Raw genomic sequence first — 14,976 nt, 5'->3', positions numbered from 1 at the left:
CAGACATTAAAAAAACACACAGGTGGTTTTAACATTTGCTCCAAATAATTAGAGAAGAAGCAACATTTGAGACCGACGTCCAGAGGGAGGCAGGAACAGCTCCTAAAGCCCCCCACACCCCCTGAGTGTCCCAGGCCTCCTCTCTCTCCTCTGTCACCCCCTCGCAGCCTCATTAGCATTTCCTTTCTGCCGCCCATTATCGCCCGGTTTCCCGTTGCAAATCGGACTCCACGACCGAGAAAAGGTTTTAGGTCGCCCCGGGCGCACAGGGGAGGGCAGCCCGGAGGCTAGACCCCGACCTCCCGCAGTGGTCCTGTAGTCCACACACACACACACACACACACACACACACACACGCTGCCCCCACCCCTCCAGCTGAGAGGCCGTAGGACGGTAAAACCTCCTCTAATCAGCCTAAAACTGCAGTGTGATCACAGAGCTGCGCTTAAATCGATCAGATATAAAGAATCACCAGGAATTATCGGAGCGTGATGGAAAATCCTAATTGAGGAAAGCGTTGGGCTACAGGCCTCAGAGTGTGTGTGTGTGTGTGTGTGTGTGTGTGTGTGAGTACTTCACTCAGTTTGTAAAGTGCACAAACACACTGGGTAGTTTGGGGATTTGCAGCAGAATAATCTTTGATCTTTCCTCTGGAGAATAATAATCAGGACGAGCACCAATTGTAATTAACATGGAACGAAAATTCACTAATTGATCACATTTATTGTCAGTAAAGAGCAGCTAAATAAGAACCGTATTTTCCTCTTTTTAAAACATTTTAATTCGTTATTTTTAACTGAAAATATTCCTGAAAATACATCATTTAAAAAACTGTGAAAGAATTTAATATTTGATAATTAAGAATGGAATTACAGAAATTATAGTAAATATAGTATATGTATATATATTCAGAGGCTCCTTTTTTTTTTTTTACAAAAAGCTTTTAATCTTTATTTTGTAAAGAAAAATATCAGAAACAAATAATTAAACACATTTTAAGAACAATCTTATTTTTTTCAATCAAATGAGACCAAAAAAAATGAGAAAAAAAACTGTGCTTGGTTTTTAACCTCCATAAAGAGCTTTTCTGAGCACTTAATAAATGCTCTCTAACACTGCTGTAAGCACAAGGGAGGATATCTGAATTATCTGGAATAACTGAATAACTGCTGCTGTGTCCAGTCACATTATCACAGTAGAAACACTTAACACGCCTTCATATTTACTTACAGAGAGTTATGAACTATTAAATGTTGATTTACTGTTTAGAAATGCTCATTAGTAAAGTGTTACCCTTCTCTTTTATACTGTGGTGAAGTGAAGGTCACGTAGACCCCAAGATAAGAAGATTCAGTCATTTTGTCCTCCAGTCATGCTGGAGGAGAGGATGCAGGGTGGTGAAGGTTCACAGCTCCACGTGACGACCGTCCAGTTTGGCCAAAATATGATAAAAAATATTGGTATTTATGCAAAAGCGTCCACAGAATTCCTCTCTCACAGTTTGCACGTTTTTCTCGGTAACCATCTCTGAATTTCAGTCCAACATCAATCACACAGGATGTCACAGTGCAGGCCGAGACGACGGCGGCGTCCAATGGGGCGACGTGTTGTTGAGATGCCGGGGGAAAGAGTGAGGAGGGCAGAGGAAGTGGAGAAAAGGCTGTAATAGTGAAGGCAAAGACGTGTGTGTGTGTGTGTGTGTGTGTGTGTGTGTGCTCCTCAGTCCACTTCCTATCCTCCATGAAGAGTAGAGATGAACACGACGTTGTCTTGGTCTTGTAGTTGGTAGTCCAGCTCACCCTGAGGCTCACAAAACACACAACACATTCAATAGTGGACACGTCAAAGGAGAAACGCCGTCTTCGCCAACACAATCATGAGTATTACTGCTGTGTTCCCATCGGGCTCCAATCAATCACAAACTTTTCATTTCATTTCCATCCTGTAACCGAATCAATGGATTCAAATTGAAGCGTTCAGACTGCATGTAAATATGTGCTCACATATGGGACCCCAAGGACACGCCGGTCCTGCAGCTGCTTTCACATTATATGAAGCATTAACTGGCTCAGAGGAAATGAACATATTGGCTAACCTTCACCCTCCTCTTCCTCATTCAAACGTCCACACAAGCACGTTTACAGAGTTACACAGGAGCAACACTGAGATGGTACAACATGAAAAACAGCCCCAAAGAACTGAAGACAAACAAAGAATGTATGTTTTTTTACAAGCTGCCGGACACACACACACACACACACACACACACACACACACACACACACACACACACACACACACACACACTCTCTATACCATGTGACAGTGGACATGGCTCCCAGTGCTCACCATTAGCTCCCAGTCTGCATCATTGATAAGCACCAGAATCCCGGGTCTCCTGTGGGGAAACACACCGCTTTGAGTCCGACACATTTCCAAAAGGTAGCACAGATGGAAACACACACACACACACACACACACACACACACACGTAAAAGACACAGACAAGTAGAGCAGGAAGGCCTCCACTGAAAGACAGGGAGAAAAACACTCTGTGTGTGTGTGTGTGTGTGTGTGTGTGTGTGTGTGAGAGAGAGGAAGAAGCAATCCACATCCTACATATGATCAAGAAAAAAAGATAAAAACAAAATTAGAAAAAATTATTAAATTTAAGTTAAAACGAATTAGAATTAAAATTCTGCTCAACAAAAGAGAAACAAAAAAAGTGTTTTGCTTTTCGTTTCCTCTCTGAATTAAGCCTCTCCATTTACACCATATGTTGAAATAAATATACACATTATACCTAATTAAATTTGTAGTAATTAATATGAATTTCCATTTAGTCTTTACCTTTGTAGGCTGCTGGAGAGGGACACACAGCTGAATAACAACAGTGACTAGAAAAATGTGCATGAATTTGCTGTTTCAGATAAGGACAGATATTTTCCACAAAATGAAGTCCAGAGAAAACAGGAAATCAAGTCTGGGGTTGTAATTTTCAACCCTTCACAGCATAAAATGAACAAAGACCCAGTGTTGTGTGTGGGAACAAACACGGCACATTGATGATAATAAATCTATCAGTGTGAACGACTGCATGTGTGTGTTATGTTCACGTTACAGCCCATACAGGATCATAAACAGGCGCTTTGGGGTTATTCTCATTGCCATTAACGGTATGAACATTTAAACTGGTGGAGCTGCACCCAGTGATCATCATTTTCTTTCATATTTAAAAGGGACACAGAGAGAGAGAGAGATTGTCGGGGGACACAAACTGTCACCAGGAATTAATGGAGGCCCAAAAATAACAACAACAAAAAAAATCCCCACCCTTCAAAAAAGGATAATGGGGATAATGGGGGAGGGTAAACACAGGCAGGCACCTATGGGTGCAGCCCTCTCATCACATGGGGGTGTGTTTGTCTATCAGAGCCACAGAGGGACAGTTTAGGGTCGAGTAGATGCTGAGATGATGCCTGAGACGGATACTGACGCCTCTCAGACTGTTCAAATGCTTTATGACGTCAGTGAGAGAGGGACACACACACACACACACACACACACACACACACACGGGGGGGGCTGTGATGACAAAGAACAAAAGAATGTTTAAAAAAAAAAGGTAAAGCTTGTGAACTAATCACACAGAGCGCCCGTAGATCTTCTTAAAATGAAGAAACACCCTCACGATGGTGTGCTCAAAAAAACAGTGTGTGTGTGTGTGTGTGTGTGTGTGTGTGTGTGTGTGTGTGTGTGCTGCACACACACACACACACACACACACACACACATCTAATCTATAAGGTTTATAGGTAGTCCAGCTTTTTCTCCATTCATTGGTTAGGTGGAGCTATAAATAGTCCTGCACAAAGGCAGCTGTAAAAGTCAGCCAGTCCTATAAGGCTGCTGTGAGCCTTATAGACCCCCCCACACACACACACACACACACACACATATATATACATGCACATGTGTGTGCGTACAAACACGCTTGCTCACTTGCTCACAGGTAATAATCTTACTGAAACCCATAACCTGAAGTGCAGAATCACACTCAGCTTCATTTTCAACATAACAGTGTGTTTAAAGTTGTTCTGATATTCTGATCAAATATTACACTCCTGTTGTCTCCTGTTGTCTCCTGTTGTCTCCTGTTGTCCCCGTGGCAACGTGACGCACAACACATCCTTTAAGGTTATACACAGATCAAGTGTGTGTCAAGTGCACACACACACTCACACACACACTCACTCACACAGAGTCTCCTTGGACAAAGAGCTCGGGCCGTTCCTTCAGCAGGTTCCGTTGGATCCAGACCAGCAGCTGCTTCATGTCCCCTAGAAAACACACACACACACACACACACACACACACATTTATATATAAATATATAAATAAAGCCCATACACACACACAAAGCCGCCCATACACAGGCAGACAACGGAGGTCACAGGTCAGGGGTTAAGGGTCAAGGTGCACGGTTCCAGCCCCCTGGTCGATGTGACGCGACGGAAGCACCAGGCGGGACGAAGCTGTGTATATATGTGTGTGTGTGTGTGTGTGTGTGTGTATGTATATTTATGAGTGTATGTGTATGTTGGGGGGAAAGGGGAGGACACTGGAAATGGGGGTAGGGCTGACTAATGTCAACGGCCAAGAGCGACATTGTTCACCTTGGTTAGAAAGAAGTAAAATAAATGATCTGTGTGTGTCTGAACGTAGAAACAGCTGAACGGGCGGGAAAACAAAAAAACATCTACAAGATTAAAATGAAGGAAAAAAATTAAGCCAGACATTTTCCAAAAGCAGCCACTTCTCAAAAAAAAAACAATAAATCCAATTCTATTTCTGTCCCTCACACTCACATGACTAATAACACAAACAGAAAATCCAATTTCAGAAAAAGAATTTTCTTTGTTACAGTCGAACATTTAATGGTCTGAGCTTGAATATCAGCGATGCTTGAATGTTCTCCAGGTCCGACCTCTGTAACAATCAGGTTGACCTCGTCTCAACAATAGGTTGAGCCTCAGTCAAACCGGCTGACAGGAAGCCACAAAGGCAGCGACAAAGAGAGGTTTTAGGATAAATCCCCACTAAACAACGAATAATGAATATATTAGAGTTACGGCGGCCCTTAAAATGAAGGGCTTTTCAGCGTCGCTGTGTTTCCTCACAACACTGCATGTTTTCTTATTACAAAAACAGAGGAAGAGGGTAATAACAAGGAGACAACAGAAAAACAGGTGAGTGAAACAAAACACACACATGTTGTGTTTCCTTGTGACCATTTCCTGGTTGTGTTTGCTGTGTGTCTACTTAATGTACAGGAGCACAGCCAGCACAGATGACACTGGAGAGCAGCACTGACATATATCTCACACACACACACACACACACACACACACACACACACACTGAAGCTAACGATATCAGCCTCCTGGAGCAGTTTACACTTGAAGCAAACAACAGAACAGATGAGGGATAAAACTGTACGGGGCAAGAGTAAATAAACAGAAGACGGAGAAAGAGCAGATCCATTAGAGGAGAGCGAGAGGCAGCAGCAGCAGCAGATACGACGGTAAGAGGACGGCCGTGAGTCATCCCGACTCAGGTGTAGGAGAGCGGGGAAGCCGGAGCAGGAACCAGTTCAGCTGGATGAGAGGCAGAGCTCACTGTGGAGCCAAACGTGGGGTTTCCTTTTCAATTCTCAATGAATTATTGCATTAAATACTCAGTGCAGGCTGACACTTTGTGTTTTCAACATGCACATGTAAGATTACTGACACACTGACTGTCTGAGATCTTCTATACTTCCCTTTTCTCGTTTGTCAGATTATGAAAACTGGCTCCAAAGCAAAAATGTTTAATTTTCTGTATAAGAGACAAAGTTTACGGTTAATTTGTTCATAAATCAACCAACTGATTATGAAATAAATTATACAAATAACCACAAATAGAAAGAGAAGAAAGTTAGAACATATTCTGCATATTAGAGGGTCTGATGCAGCATTTAGCTCCTGATGATAAAGGATTCAGGAGGCTCTGCCCGGCCACTGTGGCGACGAGGGAACAGACTGTGCAGGTGATATGTGATGTAAAACATGTGTGTGTGTGTGTGTGTGTGTGTGTGTGTGTGTGTGTGTGTGTGTTTGCACCCAGCCTGTGTGAATGGTGTTCAGGTTAATTGCAGTGCTGTCGGTCGGCTCGGCAGGATAATGGTAGTGCTAGTTTTCTACAGATCCGGGCCTCCGTATGAAAAAAGACAAATATCTCCCCTTGCAATGCCACACACACACACACACACACACACACACACACACACACACAGGCAGTGGATACTGACCTGCACCTCTGCGGGGCTAAAAACAGAACTAATCACTACAGCAGTCATAACTCCTTCTTTGTGGTGACTCCTTTCTTTGCTCTCTCTCCACCTTTCACTATTAGTAATCTTTCTCCACAATTACCCCTCATTCACTCCTTCATCCTCTTGCCCCCCACATTTACTTTTTCATTTGCTCTCTCTCTCTCCCCCTCACACACAATCTCACACTCTCTTTAATTCTCTCGTAAAAACCTGCTCTCCTCCTTCATCTCTTTCCATCCTCTGCCCTCTGTTTTATTTCCCCCCTGAACACACACACACACACACACGAGCAGAAATGTTGAAAGTTGCACACAGAAAATAAAAAGGCTGTCTTAGCTCAGTACGCAGGTCGATATTAATTCTAACTTTCATCAATTAAGATTTTTACAAGAGAAACAGTCGTTAGGCGCTGCCCCTTGGCTTTCTTGTAAAAGGTTACACGTAGGCCCACAAATCTAAATCATCCAGTCTGAGCTGAGACAACAGCATCACATAAATCAGCTGTGTAAAAACAATGGAAGAGAATGTGAAGAAATGAGGAGTTCGAGAGGTGAAGGCAGAGAGCGGCGGCGTGGTGGCACTGAGAGGCGAAGGTTTGTGACGGCGCTCTGCGGTCCAGGTAGAGGGGAAAGAAAATGAGGGAACAAACAGCCGAGAGAGAGGGAGCGGGGGAAATGCGTCACGGGCTCCTGAAGCATCTTGGGATAGCTGCGTTGCGTGGGTGGAAAGGAGACATGGAGGGAGGGGAGGGAAAAGGCGCCATTTTGACGGCGATTCAAAACCGTGCCCGCTTTTTCTTTTGTGCGTGCAGTTTTCCCCCTTTCTTCTCTTCTGGCCGTCGGTCTTTGTGCGATTATGACGGTCATGTGAGGGGGGATGAGCTATCCATCTTACTGCTGATGCGAGGGGCAAAAACTGTGTGATCCTCAGACCACAGGGGTTTGGTCGTGTGTGTGTGTGTGTGTGTGTGTGTGTGTGTGTGTGTGTGTGTATATATAGGATGTGAGCGTGTGTGTGTGTGTGTGTGTGTGGGGGTTGGGTCTTTCAGTCGAGGGTCATCAATCACCGGCTGGGGTCAAAGAGAAATACGAAGGATTCAGAACCAATTATATCTGCCTCCACTGCACCCGTCTGTACCAACACACACATCAGAGTGTGTGTGTGTGTGTGTGTGTGTGTGTGTGTGTGTGTGTGTGTGTGTGACGCCAAATTAGATGCGTAACTCACAATCGGCCAAATTTAAGATCACAGTGAGCAAACACACCCAAGAAATGCTATGTCAACATGTCTGCGCTCCTGTGACGTTAAAATCATCAACCTTCTGCCAAAATCTCTTTTTTTCAAGTGTTGCACACACACACACACACACACACACACACACACACACACACACACACACACACACACACACACACACACACACACACAGGTCGGCTGGTGCAGCAAGGTCATATCTGGCTAACATTCCCTCTTCTGGTCAACTTTTGTCTTTTTGTTGTCGTGGTAACGTCAGCACCATGGATGAACCCCTTTGTTTAGTCAAATACCAAAGACACATATTTCTCTCATTTGTTCTCTCCCTCCGTTACACACACACACACACACACACACACACACACACACACACACACACACACACACACACTGATATATATCATATATGATCACAAGACATTTTAACCTCTGGGAAACAGTCGTTCACAGCCTTTACACTTCCTCTCTTTATTTTCTCAATGACCCCGGTCCTGAGTAGGTTTGGGAAATGAACTGCAGGTTTTCCCTCGACTCCCCCCAGGCTGAATCAGTGACCCAAACTGGAGGGAACCTGGATCCCACAGCAAAATAAAATCTAATCAATTTGGATCCAGAGGTGGAAAAGTTTTTATGAACTGACAAATGCCCTGCAAGTCCGCCGAAATGACCCCCCCCCAGAAAAAATGACTTTGAGGTCAGCTGCTCTTTTGCAACCAAAAGAAACAACACAAATTTCCCTTTACGTCACCCATTCACACTCAGACACACTTCGGCATGGTGTACTAGTCTGTAGATGAAGCAGGCAGCCACAGAGAGGTCAGTGAAGAGGAAGGAGGGGAGAGAGAGAAGGGAAGGTGATGGTGAAGTGACACAAGTGCAAAGGGAAAGCTGCTGTTTGGCTTTAAATGCTGCTGGAGGGTTAATCATTGAGTAAATTGGCCATTCTGGTGTCATCATGTCGACAAAATGATATTTTCAAAAAGCAGCCATTATATTTAACCACAGGCTGCACACGAGTTTCTACAGGGAACTGTTGGGAAAAGAGCACAGCAATATCTGTCCAGCACAAAGTCAGGCTCAATAAAGGATAACTAATCAATACGTTTGGACATTGTGATCTAAAAGTTCTTTTGTTTTGCATTCTATGTGATTTATCTTCACCATCTCCAAACTGTTCTCTAAGCAACAACTCTGACAAAAGTTTGTGTCCACCAATAAAAACCAAGGATCCTGTTCAGTATTGATCACCGTTGGCCAGCTAAAGAGCCAAAACATGATCGACACACAGGATCCTCTGGTTTCTTTTACCTTTTTCTATTAGCTTTTTAAAAATGTAAAACATCGATATGGAATCAGTCACACTGGCCCTCGTATCTAGTTTTAACGCTGTCATCACGTGGCTATGAAGCGATAAACAGCAAAGATACTTAAGATATTTAACATAAAGATATTTAACACGTAGGGACAGGTGACAGGTGACAGGTGACAGGTGACAGGTGACAGGTGACAGGTGACAGGTGGTACTCACAGGGCTCGGACTGGCTGGGAAGGGTCACATGATGGTCCTTCACACCATCGAACAGCAGCTCTGCTCCACCACTACACAAAAACACAGAGAGAGATCAAGAAGAGTGTGTGTGTGTAGATGCTTGTGAGCGGCTGGTTGGCTTTGCTGATCTTAATTAGCTCCAATAAGAATGAAATCTGGTATTTTTCCACACAATCCAGGGAAGAAAGTCTGTTAACATGACGTGACGCCTGGCTGAGGACTGGAAAATGTTTCTTATCTCTCATGAGGAGCATCGAGACGACAGAAAAACATCAACTCTCACGTTTGCATCAACACGGTAAGAACACCTTTAGGGTTTGGACATCATGTGCGGCTCAGAGAGGAAACTATGGGATTTTAACTGACAGGAGATTTGGGCTGAAACAGGTCTGACAGACTGCTTTGACACGTGAGTGGACAGCAGGCGGTTCTAGTCCTCTGGGGAAGGTCCAAGTCGAGTCTCAGGTCTTTATGAGCAAAGTGTGGCTCAAGATTTACGCCTGAAGACTGCTGAGCATCACCCTGACACAGCACAATCTAAGATGTGTGTTAAAGATGCTGAGAACGAGTGAAGCTTCGGCCCAACTATTAAACGATAAAGCTGGACGACTGCATCGCGGTGACTAAACACTAGAGTTGTCAGGTATTGACTTTCCTATCTGGTTATTTTATCCATCAATTTATACACTGATTTTCCAGAAAATGAGGTCAAGCTGCATTTTAAAAGGATTGTAACAGCTGGAGGCATCAGTGCCGGTTGTCTGAATTCATTTTGTCTGATGGATAAAGAGAGAACCAGTATTGTTATGGTCCTTTCACAGTCTACTAAAGCACCTGTCTCACCTTGTGGGAAAATAAAGATAAAATACTTAAATAGTCTTTAATAGTTAAATAGTAGTATAGTAATAGTTTAATAGTTTAATAGTCTTTAGTCTTTAGTTATTCTAAAGTTTACAGTCTGCTGTCAGTCTTGTATACTTGCATGTAGACAGTTTTCACATTACTGCATGTTCCACTGTGTGTGACTCAGACAGCTCCTGTCTAGGAAATGATGAGGACCCATAAAATAAAGTGTAGGAGGAGAGGAGGAGAGGACAGGGAGGAGGACAAGAGGAGGAGAGGAGGAGGAGAGGGAGGACGGGGGGAGGACAGGGAGGATGGGGGGAGGACAGGGAGGAGGACAGGAGGAGGACAGAAGGAGGAGAGGGAGGACGGGGGGAGGAGAAGGACATGAGGACAGTGAGGACAGGGAGGACGACAGAAGGAGGACAGAAGGAGGAGGAGGGGAGTGGAGGAGAGGAGGAGGACAGGAGGAGAGGAGGGGGGACAGGAGGACGAGAGGATGAGGAGGAGAGGAGGGGGGACAGGAGGAGGAGAGGAGAAGGAGGACAGGAGGAGGAGAGGATGAGGAGGACAGGAGGAGGAGAGGAGGAGAGGAGGGGGCCAGGAGGAGGAGAGGAGAAGGAGGACAGGAGGAGGAGAGGATGAGGAGGACAGGAGGAGGAGAGGAGGCGGAGGACAGGAGGAGAGGAGGGGGAGAGGAGGAGGAGGACAGGAGGAGGAGAGGAGGCGGACATAAACAGACCATAAACAGACCCAGAGCTAACAGGCAGCTCGCTGTCACGATCGTTTCTGCTCTTTAAGACATAAACGAAGGAAAACGGCACCAAAATAACCGGATTCTTCGGTCGTCAAACGTTTAGTTTCCGTGTGACTGCTGACAGGAGTGAAAACAGGCAGAACAAACTATCGTGAAGGGTTTTAATTCGCCTACCCAAACTCCAGATGAATCTCTAAGGGCGCAGCCATGTTGTCGGCACAAACAGGAAGTGCTGGGCGAGGAAATCGGAAGTGACGTAGAGGCCTTGAAAAAAAAACAACATAATTTATATTAACGAAGTTTTTTATTCCAATTCTGTTTTAAATAATTATTTAATAGTATGGATTGCATTTTAAAAAAATATTAATTTAAATGGCATGTATAAGATTATTATTTGATTACAATGAAATATATTATCTTATTATTATATAATATTTCAAATTACAATTTATCATTTACGTGATATCAATTTGTTGAATATATCTTGAATATACATTTTTAAGTACGATTGCTGCTTTGTATATGATTATGTTGAGTGCATGTCAAATTCAAATAAATTCTCAATATAGATGGAAAAGAAGAAAACGATTTTTAAAAATTCTTTCTTTCTTTCTTTCTTCTATGATAGAAACCATTGTAAATTTAAAAAAAATAGTGTATAGATTTTTACAATTTATATATGATAATTCAGAATGAATCACTTGTTTGCAGACTGCTGCATTGTTTAACCATCTATGATGTTTTTTTACTGTACAATCCACCACCTTGCCCACAAAGTGTCAGCGTGTCGTGAATAGTGAATGATTTTGGCCACAGCAATAAATAAGTAGGTACGTCAGCAGATAAACCCACAAACAAATAAATACATTTAGAAATAAATGAAATGATGAATAGTGTTTAAATGAGGACCTCTGTACAGATGTGGTTATACATCAACCTTCTTCACTTGTGCATGTAAACATTTTGGACTGAGTTCTGTTCTGCACCTACGAACCCAGAAGTCAGATTAACAAACACTGACGGCACATTTCAGACAAAAGGGAAAGTCAAAGAGTTTTGTATAAAGCATGAAAAACAAAAGAAGAAGAAAAACGGTGTGAATGCAGGAGTGTTCACGGTGAGTGTTGAAGCTTCTGTTCAGTTTGCACTCTGGGAACAGTTAGCAGCTCCTCCACCTGATGACCCGAGAGGGTTCATCAGGTGAAAGACAGCCAGAGATGCACTTTAGTCCTAAACCACTGGGAGACTTCCGGACGGGCAGCAGTGCTCTCAGCTCCGTCCTCTGGCACGCTGCTGCAGTGTGTCCAGTTTTATGGGACTCTGTCAGGACCGGAGCAGCAGCATGCTGAATGAGCAGTTTTTAAATTGTTGTGTTGTACGCTGTTGTCTAACTGCAGTAGTTTAAAGAGTTATAGTTTCTACGCTGGACTTGAACTTGTTTTGAGTGCCGTGCTGATGGTGGCCAGTGTAAAATCATTAGGCATCATCATGGTGGTATTCCCCTGGGACTTTACTTTATTTAGCAAATCATTACACACACACTTTCCTTGTGCATGTATTCTCATTGTGTGTGTCAATGTGATCGTGTGCAGAGCCATGACATGAGTGTGTGAATGCACATCTGTCTCTCTCTGTCCCCCTCTCCCTCCTTACATACGTTCTCAATCATACTGGTGACAGTTCCAGTCCCAGTATACAGGCCTGGGGGGTGAGGTGGGGGTGGGAGAGGGTCAGTCAGAGGTTTGAATTGCAAATCTGCTGCCTTCTGTTGGCGTCCAAGCCTTCGCAGGCCCTTCCCTGCCTTCATTCATGTGCTAATGAGGAGTCAGTGCAGGGGCAGATAGACAGATCGACCAGGGGCCTGGCGGGGGCGAGGGAAGAATGAGGCGTGGACGGCGAGGAGGCAGGCGGGAAAACGAAGGGTTCCTCTGATGGTGGAGGCTGCAGTGGAAGTTTTGAAACATAATGAAGACATGATGAGTACCATTAGTGGTTACAGTCTTTTTTTTTTCTCCTACTGCAACGAGGAGCATCCTCACAAGAGGAAACAGCCGGGGGTCGAGCCCAGAGGGGGGAAGGAGTGGGACTGTTGTGGTTGTATGTTTTTCTGAGTTATCCAGGAGTGTTCACACCATCTCAGGGTGTCGCATCACATTTGCTAAGCTACCTTGAGGTTCACGTAATGCGGCGCCTCTGTTGTACTCTGGTGGCTCCGTGAATTTCCCCTCTGTGGGGGCGCAGAGAACAAAAGTGAGCCTTCACATGTATTTGGTACACAGACAGTTACAATATTCATATTTCATGTGATTCTTATTGGTTTCTAAAGATACAAATCTGATGTAAATGAGGGTGCTTTAGATATTTTGAGCACATATATGCAGCTGAAGATGATGTGAAACAGCTATTAACCCAAATCTGTGTGGACATGCTAATGTTCCATGATAACAGGTTTGTGCAATGTGAAAACACAACGCCCTTAAAAAATCATCTGCTCTAATCATCCAACGCCAATATCCCAACCTGCATGCTGTCAGCCCCCCACTCATGTCCACCTCACAGCCCTGAGTCCACTAAAACGGAGGCATGTGTGCACCCCTCACCCCCATATCTGCCTATGGATGGACGTCAGAAGTCAATGCTGTGCTGCCAGGCACCAGCTATACAGCAGCCAGGGTCACACATGATCAGATGACAATGACCAACACAATGGATTAGCAGTAAAAAGACTGGGGGGAGAGATTAGGGGTGAACTGATGACGGTTGGCTGGCGGGCTGGCAGGCCGGGGAGATCTTGGGTCTGTTTCAATGCGGGACATAAAGAGCTGAAATTAACATGTACCATGATACCAAGCAGAGAGAATCCTCTTAGAGATTACATCCATAACATGTTACGCCTATGGAACTGTATGGAGGGGGGAGACAAAGAGCAGAGCGAGTGATAATTTTCTATTGTGGCAGATTATGGGGCATCCCATCCTGCTCTATTCTGTGGGACTCTATTGTAGTTTCTTCTGTTCACCATCATAATCTTAGGGTACATCTTAATGCAGTAATACTTTTGTGTTTTTCCCAGGAAATTTTTCACCTGGAATAAACCCCCCCCCCAGAATAACAGCTGCCAGGCTGCACTGCTGCCTCCTCCATGATGTGGGGGGGGGGGGGGGGGGCAGCGAGAGCAACAGCAGTATTCCTGCAGCATCTGTGTTGTGGCACACATACACACACATGTTGACAAAAGCACACGTTTATTACAAACACACACACACACACACACACACACACACCCACACGGTCCATCTGTCTTTGTCTCCCTCCCACTGCCATCACCATGGGTCTGTCTGCAAAAAAATGTGTGATGCTTGGTGCAACACGCATGCTCAGAGCACTTCACACGGTGCATTTCCACTTAAACAAGAGATACGGTGCAGATTCTTTATGCATTCTGAACATCAGCAGCATTAAAGTAGCCAAAGCGTCGGTCCAAGACACCAGTGGACTGACGAGGAGGCTCTTGTCCACCGTTAAAGCTCAGGAAGCACTGCACTGCCACCTGAGCAGGTCCAGCAGGCAGGATGCTCAGGACTGCAGGCAGGAAAACTGTGAAGGTGTGTTCAGGAGAAGGTTTAGGTTTCAGTTTGACAGAGAGCTGCTGCCTCCTTCTGGTGACCAGTGAGCACTGCAGGAGAGCGGCCTCAGGAGGAGCCTCCAACTTTTCACTGAAGCAGGGAAGTAAAGTAGCTTCAGTCATCAATCTAACATCACATGTCTCTGTCTTTGAGGCAGAAGTCATCATACAGCCTAAAGGATAAGTCTGGAAATATTATATCCTCTCATGCATTTGAATTTTTCTAATAATTACTGTAAAGAACTCCAGTGAAAAGACCAAAACAATGTTTCATTCAGACTCAATAGCTTCTCTATCCTTTATAAAAAATAGGATAACTATTTCCTGGAACAGCAGGGCACTGCAGGTTTTAGCAGAAATGACTCAGACAGGAGTCAGTGGTGCATTCATGGCCACATATTGTGCTGTAGTGAGTAAATATATCAGTGCGTCTCTGCCCACAGCGGCTCATTGATGTGTTTGATGGAATTTAAATATACAGAAAACCCTTTTTTAATCTGAATCTGACCATTAATCCACCAGCAACATATATTTAAAGCTTTTTCCAGGACAAAATCAAACTCTTTGACACAAGC

At 44.3% G+C, this 14,976-nt stretch overlaps 1 protein-coding gene across 1 annotated transcript; it reads right to left on the bottom strand.

The window, feature by feature from the left end:
* Nucleotides 1-977: 977 nt before the first annotated feature.
* urm1 (ubiquitin related modifier 1) lies at nt 978-10,989 on the bottom strand. The gene is made up of 5 exons (XM_070850891.1): nt 10,951-10,989; nt 9,156-9,226; nt 4,259-4,340; nt 2,350-2,398; nt 978-1,800 (listed from the first exon to the last, which is right to left on the bottom strand). The coding sequence occupies exons 1-5, from the start codon at nt 10,983-10,985 to the stop codon at nt 1,732-1,734; spliced, it is 306 nt and encodes a 101-aa protein (XP_070706992.1). The 5' UTR covers nt 10,986-10,989; the 3' UTR covers nt 978-1,731.
* Between the last annotated feature and the right edge of the window lie 3,987 nt (nt 10,990-14,976).

This window comes from Pempheris klunzingeri, chromosome 19 (assembly GCF_042242105.1).
Source record: "Pempheris klunzingeri isolate RE-2024b chromosome 19, fPemKlu1.hap1, whole genome shotgun sequence".
NCBI lineage: Eukaryota > Metazoa > Chordata > Actinopteri > Acropomatiformes > Pempheridae > Pempheris > Pempheris klunzingeri.
The sequence above is the reverse complement of the archived record's forward strand: the minus strand, read 5'-3'. Positions and strand labels throughout refer to the sequence as shown.